This window comes from Gadus macrocephalus, chromosome 15 (assembly GCF_031168955.1).
Source record: "Gadus macrocephalus chromosome 15, ASM3116895v1".
NCBI classification, from domain to species: domain Eukaryota; kingdom Metazoa; phylum Chordata; class Actinopteri; order Gadiformes; family Gadidae; genus Gadus; species Gadus macrocephalus.
Genome location: NC_082396.1, coordinates 19,161,877 through 19,174,831, shown reverse-complemented (window position 1 = coordinate 19,174,831; position 12,955 = coordinate 19,161,877). Strand labels below are relative to the sequence as shown.

The 12,955-nt window shown below is 43.0% G+C and overlaps 1 protein-coding gene and 1 long non-coding RNA gene across 3 annotated transcripts in view; both read right to left on the bottom strand.

Annotated features, from left to right (window-relative positions):
- srbd1 (S1 RNA binding domain 1) overlaps positions 1-12,955 on the bottom strand; it is a 123,768-nt gene that overhangs the window by 23,137 nt on the left and 87,676 nt on the right. Inside the window, exon 19 of one of the 2 annotated variants that reach the window (XM_060072874.1) lies at positions 10,796-10,939. In XM_060072874.1, coding sequence (XP_059928857.1) covers positions 10,796-10,939 — 144 coding nt within the window. The remainder of the gene's footprint in view (positions 1-10,795; positions 10,940-12,955) is intronic. The other variant, XM_060072875.1, reaches the window with a different exon arrangement.
- Positions 5,443-6,405, bottom strand: LOC132472984 (uncharacterized). The gene is made up of 2 exons (XR_009529234.1): positions 5,624-6,405; positions 5,443-5,586 (listed from the first exon to the last, which is right to left on the bottom strand). It is a non-coding gene; the product is annotated as an uncharacterized LOC132472984 (long non-coding RNA).

The following is a 12,955-nucleotide window of genomic DNA, read 5'->3' as shown; positions in this document are numbered from 1 at the left end:
CGGCCGTCGCGGTAACATGGAATGGGCTTTTCTTCACAAAATCGGGGACTTCAGTCAGCAAAGTGGCGAGTGGTGAGTTAGACCTTTCTTCCCTTCTCCTTACAGCTTGGCTTGCATTAATTGGTTTTATCATTGGTGTGTCCGGCGGAGTGTATAGGTTAAAGAGGTCGGACCCTCCGATTCCTCCTTCAGCCATCTCGGTCCAACGGTAGGAGCTAGCGGTGGTAGTAGCTAGCGGTGGTAGCAGCTAGCAGTGGTAGCCCGCGCGTGTGAGGGAAATGGAGGCTTGGCTATCCCACTTCTTGACACCAGTGTAGCGTTTGCGGTCCGACACTGCGGGGCTAACTAGCGGAATGAGGAGGACACAGAGTGGCTGGTGTTTAACCGGAGAACCAGGCTTTATTGACCTTCCCGTACAACTAACTAACGGGGTTGGAGGAGTGCCCAAAAAACAACATAGCGAAAACGAAACCTGGCTGTTCCCGCCCCCTATCCCAACTGGCCTATCAGGCTGAACTAGGGCAACTCCTTCCCCCCACAAACTCCCCATCAATCCCCCCCATAGTCCTGCTGGGTCGCTACAATATATTATATACTATTATATATAGAGCTCCGGGAGTCGCAAACTGCAACAATCACTTTCTCCTCCATTCCGCGGTTCACCCGGACTGCACTGCGCTGAGTTTGACGGCTGAACGCTGATTGGCTGTTACGTTACACATGTCACTCAGTTATCACGCTGTTGAACGCTGATTGGCTGTCATCACGACAAAAACTTGTCGCCGGTTTTCTCCCGCGAAAAACTCGCCCTTATACGCGTCTCTACGTTCACTTTGTATGGGATCTTGTCGCCCCGTCGCGTTTGGTGTGAACACACAATGCGATTCTTCCTCGGCGGCGACATGTTTGCTGCGTTCTGAACCAAATCAAAGCAGCGTGTGTGTGACGTCACGACGCATTTGCCGCGACCGGAACCGATAAGCGGAATCGTTAAGCAGGCTTGCTAACGATTCCAAGGAATCGGTTGACTCGGAACCGGTTCTGAACAAGAACCGGTTCTCGATTACCATCCCTCCGACTAGAAGGCACAAACCCACTGCACATATTCCTTGTGTGTTATTGTGTGTATGGTGTGTGTTTTGGTGGGATGGCCAACTTAATAGGTTCCACTGAGATACTAGCACACACACATTATCTCACATGAAAGACAGTTTTTTTCTTGTTGTGTGACTCTCTTGTGTCTCAAATGATGAATGATTTTCCAAAGAGTGGACCACCAATACTAAATATCATGATATTCTCACCTCAGTGGCAGCTCCTTTTGTTAAATTACAAACAACCCCCTCTGTTTAGCATTGAACAAATAGTTGCTCTAAGTAGAGTTGCTCTCTGTAGTCATTGCGACAATTTATATACACAGTATTCAATATAACCCAATTATATTGTAATAATATCGTTTTGATCCAAACCCAAAAATGCGTACTCAAAGTATGAATTTGCCTATGTTTTTATGACTATGTTTCCCTTCATGAAGCCTGTCAATGTTTAGCATATTTCATAGTGACTGTGTTATCCTCCTATCAGCATTATGATCATATAGATGCTTCTGCACACTGCATGACCGTGGCCGGCCGGTGTTGAGTCAAGTACTGTGGTCTGGGTCCCAGCTTGATGCGTGCAGGAAAAAGCCAGTCAGACGTGGGGTTTAGCATGGACCCACAAGTCACCCACACCCACAGACCCATTCTAATTAAACAGGCGTGACCTCAGGGCTGGGAGGAAGCCAGAGGCCCCGGAGGGGAGAAATGCACAGAGCAACGTGCACTCTGCACTGTGGTGGAGAAATCACTAGGAAGTCTAGAAAACACCTGATGGTTTAATGGTTGAACACTTTTATCCTATGCAAATAGATGATTGTGTTTAGGGCATTGATGAGAAAATCCTGGATAATATCAGCTATTGCGCTGTTGTCAATGCCTAGCACACAAATAAGTACAATTGAAAAGAACAACATATTAGGAACAACATATGATATGTTATCATGTTTCCAGTATGCATTTCTGTGAATGGTAATCAGAAATAAACAAGATAAATAATATTGTTTATCCTCCATGAAATAAATGCACTATTGTGTGTAGTGCTGAACTTTGTGTGTATGTGTGTGCTCATGCGTGTGCATGAGACGATATCGTTACAAAAAATAATGATGTGTGGGCTGTGAGCTGTAATTGAGGATCCAGTTGCTTTAATGTGATGAACCTGATATGCTTTTCGGATACTCACACCCGCCCACACACACACACACACACACCACCACCTACAAAGAAGGGTGCATAAATCAACACGGACCATGCAAATGCACATCCAAAGGAATCTCAACACATGCCAACACACAGACAAGCTCACACACACACACCCACAAAAAATAAGACGCAGCAGAGCCGGAATAAAATATTCCATTGATTTGAGTACTTCACTGGTCCCCTTTGTCCTTGCTTCTTTTGTTCCACAACCCCCCCCCCCCAGCCTCCTTCCTTCCAACCACAGATTCACCTCATTTATCACTTTAGCATCTGAATGCAGGCCTACTACTACTGGAGGAGCGACACTAAGAAACAGCCCAGCAACTCTAAGCACACTGAGCCTGATCCAGCCATCGACGGGTGGGTGGGGTCCCACTTGTCAAGGACGCGGCCCTGGTCGACAGAATCTGTCATAAGAACCCCAGGTAACAATATTCATCGTTTTCCATAATTCTGTGTAGGCAGTTTGAACATATGCAGGAGCACACACTCTGAAGCACCTGGCAGACAGCAGTAGTGCCTGTGTGTTTCACCCCAATACACGTTTTTAACACACACACACACACACACACACACACACACACACACACACACACACACACACACACACACACACACACACACACACACACACGAGTGTGAGTAATGATGATTGACATTTAAGAGGGCCCCATTGGAACAGTAGTATTCACAAACCATAGGGAGCTGAAAGAACACACACCGCAGAGTGAGACCGACAGTGGGGGGGGGGGAAAGAGTTTTCTGCCTGGTTTAGTAGTAAATGAGGCCGAACGGCGAGGAGAGAAAACAAACAGAGCGGGATATGAACTGGGTGAAGTATAGAACGAGTAAGGGCGATAAAAGAGAGAGCCACAGAGCGAGCCAATAGGAGAGACCTCCAGACCCTTCCCTCATGCACAAGCATTTTCAGAAGCTATTTGAACATAAAAGCATTAGAAGACGCGTCAAGGAGACATTAAAAAAGAATGCCCACACTGACTACTCGCTCAAAAATACCTTTTGTAACAAGAAGCACAAACTAAATATGGGCAGTGAGTGAACCCAAAATAGTATATTTTGGTTTTAAACATGGTAATATGTAAATGATTTATGCCATTTTATAACTGTTACTAAAATAAGACCGACATTGAGAGCATGTGGGTCTTGAAGATTAGAATTGTCATCAAGAATGTTCATGGACCACCGAATATGCAAACAATAAAAAATGGTTAACTAACTTTTTCAAAATGGAAACAAAAAGCGATAGCTTTGTCCTCCTTGTACACAATTATTACTGCAAGAAGGCCATGGCCAGTCTGAAACTGTGGAAAGATATAGTCAGCAACGCTGCTTATGCTACCAGTTTGTTAATTTAGCAAACACAAATTAACAAAAGAAATTCTGAAACAATATCGGTCATTATAACGTTCATATAAAAAAAACGTAGAGCACTATAAAAGTATCACAAAGTTGCCTTCAGTCATAACCATGGGGATAACAAGAATCCCGTAATCAATCATAGAAATCTCAGCCCTCCTTTTTCTCATGGTGGTTTGAATCTGAGCTGAAGCAGGGGGTTAGCTCTCACTTTAAGAGTCAGCATATATCATCCTATTTGCATAAAGGCACAAAAAGTGGAGTCAGGAGCAGAGCAGCCATTAAACCCATCAGCACTTGGAGGGGCATGCTGAGAGCCACTAGTGACAGACCTGATGTAGACTAAACACAGCTGAGAGACTGCAGCTGCAAACAAACCTGAAAGCACACACACACACACGCACGCACGCACGCACGCACGCACGCACGCACGCACGCACGCACGCACGCACGCACACGCACACGCACACACTAACATATGCCAGTGTCAGTATTGGGCAGATGTTAAGTGTGTTTGAATATCTAAAACAACAATATACATGCGCAGGCCCAAATGAGTACACATAAATGTATAATGAAAACACAAAAATAAACGTACACACACACTCTTGTGTCAGCATACCAAACCACTACAGGCTTGTTTGCAGCAGGATTGGGTTCATTCTGACACTCGTTCATATGGGGCCATTAGCCTAGTGTGGACTGTGATTTGATTTACTCAGACATAAGAGACAAAGAGAGAAGGCACTGGCAGCGTCTGGCTAAGCATGCGTGCGTGCATGTGTGTGTGTGTGTCTACATAATAAATGGCTGCAGAGCAGTAGGTATAATAATTTAACCAAACACATTTAAAACTCTGAATACAGTGAAAATGTAAATATGAATTTCATTTACTTCCAAGAGAAACCTCACATTACTAATTTGAGACATGAATCAAATACTTTTCAAATGTAATCTACTTAAAACATTGTCCCCCAATAAAGCCTTGAATTGTAACCGCAAGGTTTTCATAGTTCCAGACATAGATATAAGAAAACCATGATAAACCAGCAAAAACAGGATATGATCCTGTAAGCCCCATAACGACCAATTATTACACAAAAAAATAGTACTTAGTCTATAAATGCTGTGTCTGAAAATATTAAACTGAAATAATCCTTTTTATTGCAGGTCACACATACATATAGGGCCCTATTTTAACAGTCTGAAACGCAAGTGAGAAGCGCCAAACGCAAGTAGCTTTGTGGGCGGTTCTATGGCGATGTTGCTATTATACCGGCGATAAATGACTCTTGCGCCCGATGCAAATCTAAAGAAGGGTTGCCGAGAAGTAACCTAATTACCCGTAGGTGTGGTTTGGGCGTAACGTGCAATAAACCAATCCCCTTTAAGAGCCATGAGTGCATTTGAATCTGACGAGTTGATATTTTGACTGCGTTTGCAGTCTCCGATGAGACAGATGCATGACCACATGTATTTTAAACTTCAAATGGCTGAGTTTATAGCCAAGTAATATGGCCTAATTTACACATGGAATAGCGTTTTCTTCCACGACTTCAGAAATACTGAGTCCTCAAATACATTTTGGCAAAGAAAACACACATATGAATGCAGCAACTGTGGTTCTACTTAATGATACACGCAATACATTAACAAACGTTGTTTCTTACCAGTATTGTATGCACTATCGTTATCGACTTGTGTTCCTAATATGCATGTGTCCCCCCGTTAATGTACATTAGGGCTTTGATTTTTGGCCAAAAATCATATTCGAAGTTCGTTTGTTTATTAATATTAGTATTCGAATATATTCGAATATTTATTAATAATATTTTGACCATTAAATGCCTTCAGTAATACCTGGGCTGAATCCGAATACTTAGTACATACTATTTATGTTCAGTGTCTACTACTTGACCGTACTACACTTGACAGTGTAGTACGGTCTACAGCTATGCGTAGAACGCCTAGAACGGTCTACAGCTATGCTTAGAACGCCTCTGAACTCTTCCGAACACCGCCGTAACTCCACCGGATGTTTGGAGATGACGTGTCTCCCCTCAGATGCCGGCAAAATTACCTTGATAAGTTACCTGTTTTCCGTCTTGTCATCGTTGCTATTAAATTAAAAATGTCTCTTTTTACTTAATTACTTACTTTACTTTTTTACTCTTTTTAATGTCTCTTTTTTTCGCCGCTTTCTATGACGTCTTTCTAAGCCGCTGTTGGTAGTGTCGGGTCAGCCATCTCTTCTTCGTCCGTTACCAGACTCGTAGTCTGGTAACGTAGTGACCTACCGTTGTATACTGTGGCGGTAGTACGCATTCGGAAACGTTTTCCGTACTACACAATGCACACTGAGCATTCGGACGCGCTATATTTGTGGCGTACTACAAAATGCATACTATGAGTATTCGGATTCAGCCCTGAATTGGGCTTTGCGAGGTTTGTTTACAGGCGTTGCTATGGTTACCGGTCTTGCGTGTTCCAACGGTTTATTATGTTTCTAATAAATCGCTGTCTAATCAATACTTCATTCACTGCCTCTTCTGTGGTCATTACAATATTATGAATAGACTGCATGGGTTCTCCGACGTCTCTCCCTCTTGGCCTGCCCATAACAGGTTCGAATATTAAGGGCTGCCTAATATTCGTTCGAATTTTGATTTATTTTTTTGCTATTCGAATTATATTCGAATCACGAAGTTCGAAGTCAAAGCCCTAATGTACATTGCCAGGGCCGCTTCTAGGCAGTAAGAATAGGGTGGTCAGAGAATTTGTTTTGTCCTTGCAAGATCACCGTGCCTGCTTTTTGGCACGGTTACTGTAATGTAAGCTTTTAGACACATCACTGCTGTATGGGGGGTATTACCATGATAGCAATGCTACCAGCAGCTTTCCACATCAGTGTTACAACCATCTGCCACCTTCTATGAAAAGCTACATATTTAATTTTCAAATTCTTCGAAAAGAATATAGAGAAAATATACAGAATAAATTGCATAACAACTTCACAAATACACCTCAGAAATAGATGAAATGTCAAAGTATCTCTGAATTGAAAATCCAATTCTGCTGGCAGAAATACTGATATTAAGGAATTTTCCAGACAAAAGTAGTAAAATTGCAAGGCGAAAAAAAATCTAATTTATGTAAAAAAAAAGAAAAAAAAGAAATGTAGAACACAATATGCAAATGGACTTTGATTGTTGCTGTGTGGGAGATTTAATTCTCACCTGTTTTGTTTCCAAAATGTTCATGAATAACATATAATATATAACAAAATTATCTATGATTTATCTATCTTTTATCGCACCTTACATCAACCTGAAAACGTATTAACAGTAGGCAGCCTGAGCCGATAGAAGAGAAAGCTTTGGGACTGGGCAACCTGGATGGTGGTAGTCCAGAGCTATATATATACTATACACACTATACTGTATAGAAATATAGTGTGTGTGTATATATATATATATAAAATAAATGATTGTGATGTAAGTGTTTGATTGGCAAATTTTATTTGATGCCTCTAATGGTGACTTAAATAGGCCTATTCCCTGCATTGTGTGTGTGTGTGTGTGTGTGTGTGTGTGTGTGTGTGTGTGTGTGTGTGTGTGTGTGTGTGTGTGTGTGTGTGTGTGTGTGTGTGTGTGTGTGTGTTTGTGTTTGTGTCTGTGTGTGTGTCCACGTCCAACATGAAATGCAGATTTTTTTTTTTTTTTCACTTAGTTGACAGCAGCCAACAGCAACCGGATATCTATATTTACTGTATATATCATGTGATCTTGTACAGTATACACACGTGTGTGTGTGTGTGTGTGTGTTTTAGGTGCGTCTTAATTTGAATTAAGAGGCCTGATGCTTTAGTGCACAAGTCCACTTTGACATCATCATCCTCTGACATCTCTGACTGTATCCTGAGAAGCTGGTTTTCATTCTCGATGATGCACTTTGTAACGTCATAGTGGCTTGTCCAGCGAATTTCAAGGAGTCTTTTGAGGCAAGGAGCGTCATACCTTTCTGAGACATAGTGGTGGTTGCACAAGTTATACAGGGAACTAGACAGGTCGAAAAACCTTTTAGCACATGGCTCAGCCTGCATGGCATGCACAACCACCAAGTGTAGCCGGTGGCTGTAACAATGAATATAAGGAATACATCTATCTAGCTTCTTCTGAATCAATGCCTGTACCTCACCTTATTCCACTCATCACTGATGCACCATCACAACACTGGCTAACCATGTTGTCAGGACAGTAACCAGCATCAGAAAGATGCTTCAATATCTCAGCATCAAGTTGATGCAGGTTGAGCAACCCAATCAGATGCTTCTCTGGAATGGAATTACACAAAAACCGAATAATAATGGAAAACTTCTCAACATTACACCTGTCCCTGGTCCCATCTCTTTTCAGACAAAACCCTGCTGAGTCAGCATTTGCATACCTCTTCCTGACATCTCCAGAAACCATATTTGCCAGCGTTTCAATTATTTCATTTAGGATATCCTTAGAGGTGTATTTTGCATTTTTTTTAATTCCCTTTGCAATATTAGCAAGCTTCTCATCTTTTTCTAGGGTATATTGAAAAAGTTTTAAAAACAGACCCGCAGCAATGTCATCAGCTTCAGGCTCCATGTGTTCACACCACGAAGCCCCAACTCGTTCACACACAGAAACTTTATAACATCACCAATGCTCTTTACATAGTACAGTTTTTTTTTCAATCTGTGTTTTACCCACCAACATACAGTCAATTGTTTCCCCTGTTGCCTCCCTGCATCTGTGCTCAGACAAGGTGGCTGCAGCCTGTATGAGCATGGCTGGATGCATGTTTCTGTAACCCCCTGTCACGCTCGAGTGACGCCTTCCAATTGTTAAATCCACGCATGGTTAAAACAACATCCCTTTCATTGGAAGAGGCATATTTCCAACATTAGTTACAGAACTAGCATCCAGCAGGACAGAGTATTCCAGCCACAGGTGTGTGCGGTACCAGGCACGATTGAATGACAGTGATGTAGCACCAAAGGCCCGCTTTGGGTAGCTAGCTAACAATGGCTGAGATGGTGCATCACCATTCAAGTCGTTAACCACATGAGGTGGGGCTGAGGCAGCCGAGAGAGGGGACTGCTTTGGGAGAGAGCTTGTAGACGGTAACGTTGGAGCAGTGGCTGGAGCCTCTGATGTGCTAGCAGCAGCAGCACTAGGCTTGGTTATGGGCTTAAAAAAGCGATACATCACTATAGACTCACTGTACATCATAGTTCATTACACAGCAAGGGTTGCAAGTTGCAAGTGCAAATGTGTTTTTTATATATTCTTTTACTTTTTAATTGTAGTAAAATTCTGATTTGTTTCTGTTTTTCTTCGCTCTGTAAAGCACTTTGGTTGAATTGGGGTTAACAAATGAATTAATATTTTCTCCTTTGCCATGCCTTGAATTTGCTAGCAGCACAAGATTCACAAGTAGTCTTGCCTACACTAGGTTTAGTCGCATGAAAAGCCACCAAGCAACTGTCCTTTCAGCACATGTGCTTCTGTTGTGAATGACAACCGTGTAAGAAGCAATGAACATTTAAACCAAAACATAACTGGTATGTAACTTGACAAAATCATCGTCTGTGATTGGATAGAAGCTGCGCGTGCGCATGTCATTTGCAGTCAGCTTGTGCCCAGAGCGGTCACGTCGTTGTGTAGTGCTGGGAAAGGCAAAGTATCAGCACTTGTGGTCTGGGCGGGGGGACTGGAGGAGGCGGCAGTCGCAGCCCTCGCTAGTAGGAACTTTAAGCACCGACGGTTGAGAGGGCGGCTACGGCGGGCGAGTAGAATTTTTTGCATTCGAGAATTTATGTCATCACCTCCTATCGCTGTAGTCAGAGCGAGCCAGAGCCATATTCCGTCCGTTTACAACGGCAGAACGGGGTTCTTGATGTTGTGAGTACACCAACTGCAGCAGTAGCCGCTGAGAGAGTTGCTAGGTGAGATTGGAAGCCATTGGAATCTTTCCCCGGCACCGGAGCCCTCCCTAAAACGTTGCTGCTTTAAGTATCGTGTCACCATAAGTGACTGTTCTTCAGAAACAAGCCCAAACTTCGCTTATAAAAAGCAGACCAGGTAACGCTGACCAGTGACCACTATAATCGGGTGGGTCATTTGGGGGCAGGCTGTCCTGCCCACCCAATTAGAAGCAATGCATGGTAATGGTATATTCTATTGAATTCGCAAAGCACCTAATCTGTCTCATCTGAACACATCAAATCCAAAACATTTCCAATAGAATATGACAATTGACCCACAGCAGAGCAGTTTTGCTTGTTTCACATTGTGACCACACTGTTTACTGGGATCTAGACATAGGTATAAGAAAACCATGATCGAACAGCAAAACAACCACTGGATATGATTCTGTAAGCCCCAAAACAACGTAATGCCTTCAAAGTCTGACGTAAAACCCTTCCATCTCAGACAACCTCGCAACATGCACACCCAGCCACTGTGCCTATCTGAAGGTATGCACCGAATTCCCCAGACACGTGACACGCACTTTCAGAGGGCATAACGTTCCACAGACACATGTGTGGACATCCAGCGGGGGCGTCACTTCAATTAAACGCAGCCTTCAGGTCAACATCATTGTGAGAGTGTCTTTTTAATAGATTGTGAATTCTTTAGAGACTATGGCTGCATCCGACTGTTCATACTTGACTGCTATATAGTAGGCATTTTGTAGTACGTCACAAGTATAGCGCGTCCGAATGCTCAGTACGCATTGTGTAGTAGGCAAAAAGTTTCCGAATGCGTACTACCGCCACAGTATACAACGGTAGGTCACTACGCTATCCCACAATTCAACCGGAGTCCGGTAACCGAAGAAGAAGAACGCTGCGGTGAAAAAATAAATAAAAACCTCTACGTTATCTCCAAACATCCGATGGCGTTTCGGTTCTGTTCGGAGGCGTTCTACGCATAGCTGTAGAACGTACTACATTAACGGTCAAGTAGTAGACACTGCACAGAAATAGTATATACTTAGTATTCGGATGCACCCTATGCCTTCTTCAAGAAAATGACTATCTTAATGCCTGAGGTGTTGTGTGGTGGTGTGTAACTTACTTCTCAGCCACATGGTAGGACTCGGGGTGTATAGAGGTCTGGTCGAAGGGGTTTGGTGTGCTTGGTATGTTGGTGGCAGCCTTCCCCTTGCTCTTCTTCACCGCTGGCTTCTCTGGAGCAGCGGAGTCACAGCTAACAGAGGACCTGTTCAGACAGACCCCGACATTTGCTTATGAATTTATATTTAGGTAGATCAGATATCACATGTACTTTTGCATGGCATGGGACCGACCAAAATAATTGAATTCATAATTCATACGATGAATTACATTTTTTATACATAACATATTTTCACCTTTCACATTTGAAAATTACTTGTGCATATTGCAAGCCAAAAATAAATCTGACGTCAGGCGTCTTTTTGGCAACTGACCAATCAAAAGCGGAACATTGACACTTTGTTAAGAAGGAAACTCTGAACTGTCAAAACAAGAAACAATGGCGGACAAATCACTCGGGAAAGTGCCGGTGGAACGATTAATAGTTTCAATTACGGAACATGTCGAGATCTACGACATGTCTAATGGGCTCTAGCCTGGATACGTAGTAGGCGAGTAACGTTGGGTCTAGAATGGGATCGTTGCTAGGCTCCCATTCTTTTTTTAACGGTCGGCTCAACTGTTCCCTATTACAAAAAACGCTAGATGTGATCTCGGCCTAAAGGTACGGCCACACCAAACGCGTTACCCGCGTACCACGCGTATAAAATCGGCAATTTTTCCATAGGGAAGCATTGGTTTACGCGCGTATGAGGTGCGTACACGCGTATCATGCGTACCAAGCAACATTTTACTCGCGTTAGGGGCGTATGAGGCGCGTACATATACGCGCGTACGCGAGGAGTTCAAAAAATTTAACTTTTTACGCTCATACGTGTGATACTTAGCCGCAATAGCCAATCAGCGTGGAGCTTGACCCGACGTCACTGGCAGAGAGTAGTGACCCTTGCACAGAAGCATACGGCCGACATCTTTCTTTATTCTGGGTGGAAATAGTAACATAGTTACGCCATTAAATGCGTTTATGGAAACATTTTTAGCGAGAAATGTGCATTTTACTTTCATAATGTTCACTCGGAGAATGTGAAGGATGTTTGGTTTGATAGTTATGACGAAGAGTGAACGCTCCGTTCACTTGCATGGACAGAGTCTCTGGTTGCTAAGCAACCTCAACATCTTGGCGGACTATTTCTCTGCCGATCAACACTACGAATGCTGGAAACACACCAGACACACCATGTGAAGTTATTTAACCCGATTATTGTTATTTATATCCGAGATTATTTAATCTAACCCGATTCAAGCTCTATCATGCACCCAGACACGGCGGCGTTTGGGTTTCCTTCCTCGGACTCCTAAATCCAGCGCAGCCACAGGCGCGTAGCTGCGTATGTAGGACCATTTTTTACACAAAATGGTCAAGCAACATTTTAGCTGCGTTACGCGCGTACATGGTACGCGGGATACGCTTTTGGTGTGTCCGCACCTTTACACGTGTGTCTGAAAGCAGCTGGTGAGTGAGCATTTGATTGCATTATAAAATTAGTCAATTCATGGTAACAGGGGTAATTGTTCAATGGAAAGTTTAGTATACTATGCATGCAAATCAATTATTAAATAGCTTTTACTGTTATTCAGGGCTGAAAAGTGCATTGATATTTTAAATGCAAGGCAACTACTATTGGTTAGTTATAAATAATAATAATCATCCTTGAGATTAAACATCTCTTCCAGTGTCCTGGCCAAGACAGGCAGCAGTAGCCTACAGTCAAGCCATTTGGGGAGGCTCAAGGAGGAGAGTAATATTACATTTGAGCAACAAAGTGTAGTTTTGTGGTGGACTCTATAGACATAATTCACCATACTGTGTTATTGCCATGTTTTCGTTCTGTGTTATAAGGACACGTCTCTTATAGATCACGTGACTTGTGTGTTGATATGCCGCTCGGTGCGATGTTGGAATTTCACAATTTTCATATGACAAAATGAACGACCTGCCGCGACGTGAGAAATTGTCTCTTCGCTTCTTTTATCGCAATTTATACAGTCTATAGACAGAACGTGTTACCTGGGAGAGTTTGTCGATGGCGGAGCAGTTTAAAAACATAATGTCGTACCTGGGCGAGTGTCGCTGCGGTGTGTGCGCGTGCATGTGTGTTCT